General features: G+C 37.8%; 1 protein-coding gene across 1 annotated transcript in view; it reads left to right on the forward strand.

Moving 5' to 3' along the window:
- Nucleotides 1-3,224, forward strand: part of LOC107567585 (syntaxin-12-like) — an 8,399-nt gene extending 5,175 nt beyond the window's left edge. The window contains exons 6-8 of the mRNA XM_016253282.1: nt 589-661; nt 2,665-2,747; nt 2,891-3,224. Of these exons, the coding sequence (XP_016108768.1) occupies nt 589-661; nt 2,665-2,747; nt 2,891-2,983 (249 nt within the window). The 3' untranslated portion in view covers nt 2,984-3,224. The remainder of the gene's footprint in view (nt 1-588; nt 662-2,664; nt 2,748-2,890) is intronic.
- The last annotated feature ends 4,305 nt before the right edge of the window (nt 3,225-7,529 follow it).

Raw genomic sequence — 7,529 nt, forward strand, 5'->3', positions numbered from 1 at the left:
ATTAATGAGGAAAAAAATTAACTTAAATGATTTTAGCAAATGGCTGCAATATAACAAAGAGTGAAAAATGTAAGGGGGTCTGAATACTTTCCGTACCCACTATATATATATATATATATATATATACATTTTATCCATTACTGCAAATTAATGCAAAACTGAATTTTCAGCATCATTACTGCAGTCTTCAGTGCCACATGATCCTTCAGAAATCATTCTAATGTGCTGATTGCTGCTCAATTATCATCAATTATTATTAATGCTCAATTATTAATAATTGTTCTTATTATTATTAATGCTGAAGGTAGGTTTTGTTAATATTTTTGTAGAAACAGTGACATTTTTAGGATTTTATAGGATTATGTGATGAACAAATTTTAAAAGAACAGCATTTATTTGAAATAACTGACAGGAAAGACTAAGCTTTGATCAAGTTAATGCATCCTTGCTAAAAAATTTTTTTTTTTAAATGTCTTACCCCAAATTGACCCTGTTTACACCTGCTGTTAACATATAGTGCATTTCTGTATTCATGAATTACACATTTGTGCTGTTGTCTGTAATTTTGTACCTCTGCTGTGATTGCAGTCGGACATTTTGGATGTGAATCAGATTTTTAAGGATCTTGCAGTGATGATCCATGATCAGGGTGAAATGATAGGTGAGTACAATCTGTCTCTAATCTATACCAGGGGTGTCCAGCCCTGCTCCTGGAGAGCTACCGTCCTGCAGATTTCAGCTCCAAACCCCAGTCAAACACAGCTAATCAAGGTGTTCAGGGCTACTTGATGATGACAGGCAGGTGTGTTGAGGCCAGTGGTGGAAAGAGTACTGAAAAAATATACTCAAGTAAAAGTACCATTACCTTCCAAAAAATGTAGTGTGAGTAGAGTAAAAGTACTTGTCCAAAAAACTACTTGAGCAAGAGTAAAAGAGTAGCCTATTTAAAAGTACTCATGAGTATTGAGTAGTGAGTACTGAGCTGTGGATTCTACCCCCTCATAATAAACACTTTACACCGCAATTGATACATTTTAAAAACGTTGTACATTCTGTAATTCACATTATCTTATTTGTCATAAAGAATCGTTTATTAACGAGCTGCAGTGTTATTACATCACGCGCTTGCATAGATGCAGTATATTAACACTGTAAGCAATACCCGCAACCTCACACCAGATTTCAGGCCGTGTAGATAGGCAAGCATATATACAAATCATTTAGTAAGCAGAAATCCGAAATTTACCATAACATATTAAGTTAGAGGAAGATGCGACTGAATTGATGCTTGAATAATGCACTTCCAGCAGCCATGATAAACAGTTAGCGGTTAAAGTTTTCTATGCACAATTTAATTTGATGAAAGTCACGAGACCTATTACTCTCTATCCAATCACGTTGATGGATAAAAATAAAATTAAAATAAGCATGTAACCACAAACGGAGGAAAATTACCGATTACCGATAAGCGAGGTAAAAGTACCGATACATCACTTAAAATGTACTCAAGTAAAAGTACACAATTTTTAAATACTCAAAAAAGTACAATTACTGATAAAAACTACTTGATTACTGTAATGTGAGTATTTGTAATTCGTTACTTCACACCCCTGGTTGGGGCAGGTTTGAAACCAAAGTATGCAGGAAGGTAACTCTCCAGGAGCAGGGTTGGAAATCTCTGATCCACACCGCTGCTATTTATATGAGGATAATTCTGCTGAAAATGAAAATTCTGTCATTTATTCATGCATTATTTACACATCCTGTATGACTTTCTTCTATTGAGCACAAAAGGCAATTTTTTTTTAAAGAATATACTGGATGTTTTTCCCCATACACTCAATTACAATTAAATATGGATTTGGAACAACGTGGTGGTGATGGTGAAATGGTGGCAGAATATTTAAATTATTCAGTGTTTAAAATGTATTGTGCATTCAACAGGTTAACCCTACAACGTTGTAGAATCAAGCTTACACTGTCATATTTGATATGCAAATTTCTAAGGCCTCTAAATTGTCAACATGGGGAAAAAAATATGTTCCTCAACTTTCAGGTCATGGTTCACATGTCTTTGTGCTGTGAAAACTTTACTGTTTTTAATTAAAGGGGTCATATGATGCGATTTCAAGTTTTCCTTTCTCTTTGGAGTGTTACAAGCTGATTGTGCATAGATAAGATCCCTGAAGTTGCAAAGACTAAAGTCTCAAAACCAAAGAGATATTCTTTATCAAAGTTAAGACTCTGCCTTACTTGATTATCCATACATCATTTTTAGAAAAACCACATGTTAAAATGTGTATATTTTTCCTGGGTTTAGGCCTCTGAATAAAATTGGTATGTTTTTTTTTTCCTTCCTCAAGTATGAGCTCCATATTCTCAACCATAAACACATGCAAACTTTTATTTATTTATTTTGTCTAAATGGAATAATAAACTGTTCCATTACATTCTGACTATTTCGTATTTTAGGCATTACAGGTTTAAATCGCTATATGACACGTCTGAGTTTGCTTTAGTGTCAAAGCATCTGAATCAAGAAATGCACTTAAATCAATATATATATAAGAGTGTTAAACTGAGTATGTTCAACATAAGGTTGTCATATTGTCTAAAACTGCTTGTAATCTCTAATCTAAATGCAAGTAATATGTGTGATTACAGATAGCATAGAGGCTAATGTGGAGAGTGCAGAAGTGCATGTGGAGAGAGGAGCTGAGCAGCTCCAGAGAGCATCTCACTATCAGGTACAGGAAGAGCTTCGCAAGTACACACAAACACAGCTATGGCATTTTGTATCAAAAATGTGGCGATGTTAGAATCCAAAACCATGCATATAGCATACGTGCTATTTAAAGATAATGACAATATTTTCTCTTTTTCACTGTAGCAAAAGTCTCGTAAGAAGATGTGCATCCTGGCAGTGGTCCTTGTCTTAGTGGTCGGCATTATCGCTATTATCATCTGGGCATCGACAAAGTGAAGATCTTTCCTCTTCCTTTCCCCTTTTTCTCTCATTTCTTTCTTTAATTTATATTCTTGCTCGCAAACCCCATGCCATCCACATGGGAAGGGAGGTCAAAGGCTCTCAGCAGCACCTGTAGGTCCATCTCTGTAGGTTTGCAGGGTTAGATACAGTATGAAGTGGCATAAGCGAATGTAACATTCCCTAGCCTCTCCCCTCCAGACCTTTAGTCATAAAAAATAATATAAGTGGTATAAAATTTCATTTTGATTCTTGATATATTTCTAGCACTAACACTACTTTACATTTCTTAATAAATCCAGGTTATTTCATTTTGAGAAGTTCATTGGAATGAGATGAGACGTTTTGATGACTGAATTTTTTTTTTTTTTTACGTCTTACTGTAATATAATTTTGGCTTTAGATGTATTGTACAATGTACATTTCAACTCGTTCAAAGTTTTCAAGTCACTCCAAAGTTTGACAACAAACTGCTTAGATGAGCTGCAAAATTAATCGTATATTTGACATCATGCTGTAACCATAAACCAGTAGACTAGTAGAACTGCAGGGATGAAGCAGCAATGATACCTAAAGCTCAAACATCTCTGAACTTCAGATTCAATACTGTTACTGGTGTTAACTAAAAGTTTTATTATACAGGTCTATTATATGGTGGTCATATAGCTGTAAATGTGTTGTATAAGAACTCGTATTCGATATTATGGCTGAAACAGATTTGTATATTACATTAAAAGTCTGCACAGAACATTCAAATTATGTAAAAATAATTGCACCCATACTTTTAGAACATGCAAAAATGATTGTCTTTTTTCTTTTTTAAAAATTGATTTATATGAATTCTATGAGTACATGAGTAAAGAAAAATGTCTTAATCATGTCTGCCTTTCTGATTCTCTCTTAGAAATGTTGAAGCCACATTTAGCAGTGGTGAAATGAGAGCTGTTAATGTGAGCACTCAGGATATGCTATATATTTCAGAAAGTACACTGTGTACACTATATCAGCCCAGTATTCTCTGCAATCTGTTGATTGGCTTTAGTTGTGTGTGCTAATTAAAGTTCAAGCCTTTTATTACCCTCTAGGCTTACCATTAAAAATAGCCAGGCAAAACTTTGCCAGGCAACTAGTGCAACTGTTTTTGCTTTGGACGTGAATGAAACCACAAATTCTGTGGCTTGTTCAAGACATGGATCAGACCTAATCCAGAAATGTCATCTGGTGGACAATAATAAGAAGCTACCCAGAAACAACCAACTGGCACATTTTAGCAGCTGCATAAAAAGTGCTTAAACCCATTCAGCCAAACTGATAGCAATGCCCTGATTTCATGGCAAACGTAGTTGCTATATACATTCAGGTATGCATGCTCATAATAGAAATATTATAGACTCAACAGCAGATGTCAGTGTAAAACAAGTTTTTGGGGATTTAATAGATTGCATCTACTGAGGTGAGGATATAATCCTCAGTACTGGCCAAGTATTGCTATCATGTATGTCTTTATTTGTCCTGTGCATTTTTATTTAGAACTGGTACATTCATACTTTCATCAAGTTACGTAGTATATTACAAAGCAAACTGCTACCAGTGTGATCATTTTAGAATTCCTTTTAACAAAGTTCAGCTTTCCTTTGGACCTGAAATAGTCATGTCAGTAATGAGTTAATAAACTCTTAGAATTAAACACATATGCTTAAACCCAAATGACTTGCTGCCATTTAACGAAATGACTAACTCTGTTAGTCTGACTGAGCCTCTGTGTGATCCCAGAGATCATGATGGATGTGTTGCTCATATTGCTGTGGTGAAGCAGTCAGTGGTTAATGCCAAGGAGCAGCTTGCCCTTTGCAGTCCAATGACTGATCTGATGGTTATGAAAACACTCACAGTTTTATTATATAAATTCTGTGTGTTATTCTGTTCTTAGTTTGTTTTCAGTGAATAATGAAATTCACAAAAAACAGTCATTACTCTGCAAACTATTAGTCTAGTATATGTCCAATGTGATCAAATTGGATGGATGTGATTACAGATCAAAGAGCATTTCCACTTGTCTAAATGATTGGCCCTGTTTGCAGTATTGGTCAGGTTAGCAGGTATGAACATGGTAAAATTCAAATGAAACAGAACACAGGGCCGTGAAATGACGATACAGCAGGGGGAATTCCTGGCTTGGTTACATAGAGCTGTCTGCCACAGGGAAGACCTTAATCAACCTTGTCTGAGATTTCCCATCAGTGCTGTTCATAGCTCATGTCCCTCATTTCATGCTCCCTGTAGCTGGGCTGCATCCTCAAACGAATCCTGGAAATGGCGTGGGAATCATCAGGCTGGTTAATGGGTATGGATACGGTTCAAGACTTTGATATTCGGCTCCCCTCATGTGCATCTATTGCTTAATCTGGCTCCAAACCTCCAGCTGAGCTGTCACCATGAACCCAGTGTGCTCACTTGTTTGATCTACTTCAATGAGTGCACTAAGAACATCAGGCTTGTCTTTTCTGGAAATTCATAACAGAGTATTCAGGACTTTAGTAGCTACTGTAAGGTAGTAAACAGAAAAAGGCTTTTTTTCTCTTCCTCAATCTAGGCCAGTCCAATTCTGGTACCAAACTTGTCCAAATCCTATGTACTCTAAAGATATTCTCTTTAGCCCTGGACTTGGTTTGGACCGGAGCCCAAATCCTGGTACCAAACCAACCTCAAAACCTTGCTGGTCTTGATCAAGACAACCCATGATATAGATGGACAGAACTTTCACAACAGACCAAGTCATGAGCCGGTTCTGAGGGAGTGCTGGCCCTGGCAGAGCACCGGCTCCAGCTCAAGCACCAGTGCCAGTAGAAAAGTAGTATACTTCTTTACAAAATGTGGCATAAAACAAAAAAGGTACTTCAGCATTCATTGCCTGACTACCATATTTATGATTATATATAAAAAGGTCAAGGTAATCTTGGGGTCTTTGGATTCTGTCTGAAATGGTGAATCTGATATGTCTTGTTGCCTCCTTGATGCACATTCGTGAAATCAGCCAGACTGTGGTGTGCACAGGGGAAGGCTGGAGGGGCTCGAGCCCCTGCTCCTTTAACTGCCAATGCTAAAGTGACCGTTTTTGTGGTCCTATTGAGGTGCCCCTAGAAATAGATTTCTACCGAGGGGGAGAAAAGTGCATTCTCTAATGAGGGCCACTACCCTGCAGAGTTAAGTTTCAAACCTAATCAAAGATGCATGAATAAGCTAATTTAGATTATAGTTACTAGAAAATTACAGGTAGGTGAGTGTAATCAGGGTTTGATCTAAACTTTGAAGGGGAGAGGCCCTCCAGGGTCAGATTCAAGGAACCCTGCTGTAGGGTGTCTCATTTGCAGGGTGACTCTGAAGGTGTTAACAAGAGCCTTGTGTCTTGCTGCTATGGGTCCTCATTGCTGCAGACTCCATAGTGGGCTACTACCCAACAGTCTATGCCAGGGATTTCAAACTCCTGTAGGGCCACATCCCTGCAGAGTTTAGCTCCCTCTCTAATGTAACACACCTGAAGCAGCTAATCAAGATTTTAGGATTACTTGAAAACTAAAGGTAGGTGTGTTGGAGTTGAACTCTGCAGGACTATGGCCCTTCAGGAGCACCTTTGGTCTAAGCAGTATTATGTGGTCAAAGTGTGGACTTGTGGTCATGGTGGGCTGAGGGCAGCATTTAGAACCGGACCCTAGAGTGTTAACTGTTATGTTCATACTAATGCAGTGGTTCTTATTCCTGGTGCTGTGGACCAGGGGACCCCTGCTCTGCACATTTTGCATGGCTCCCTTATTTAACACACCTGGTTCAGATCATCAGTTCATTAGAAAAGAGCTTCATGAACTAAACCAGTGATCCTCAAATCTGGCTCGCAAGATCCACTTTCCTGCAGAGTTTAGCTCCAACCCTATAATCAAACAAACCTACCTGTGATTTTCTAATGATCCTGAAGACATTGATTAGCAAACTCAGGTGTGTTTGATTAGGGTAGAGCTAAACTCTGCAGGAAAGTGGATCTCGCGAGCCAGATTTGAGGATCACTGGACTAAACTGATTGTGTCAGATAAGGGAGACATAGGCTGTGACCGAAAGCTCTAAAATGCTGTCTTTGGAGGACACATTCTAAGGTAGGAAGGCATCAAGGCACGTCTAAATCCAAAGTTAGCTTCACTTCCTGTCTCGTGAGATACCTTCATCTGATAAATTTTTGAAGCCAGCATAGATGTATCCTTCGCTGCCTTTGATATCCCACAATCCTGTGCGTTCCATTCCGTGATGGTTGAGATAAAAAATAAAGATGGCGTCTGAAAGTTGCGTTTGGTGGTCAGTTTGTGTGTAAATGTATATTTCTGACTAGCTTTTTGCACTTTTGATGTTAGTTCTAGCGAGAAATCAGTATTATAATAATTAAATATTTGTTTAGTTGCCACCAAAACCTGTTCTATTTTGTTGTAGATCATTAAACCATTACGTTGCCTCAGAAACCTGTCCGAAATCCGTTTCATGAGGTGCCTTCATGCAAAGT

Source organism: Sinocyclocheilus grahami, unplaced genomic scaffold (assembly GCF_001515645.1).
Source record: "Sinocyclocheilus grahami isolate Dianchi unplaced genomic scaffold, SAMN03320097.WGS_v1.1 scaffold1171.1, whole genome shotgun sequence".
Taxonomy (NCBI): Eukaryota; Metazoa; Chordata; class Actinopteri; order Cypriniformes; family Cyprinidae; genus Sinocyclocheilus; species Sinocyclocheilus grahami.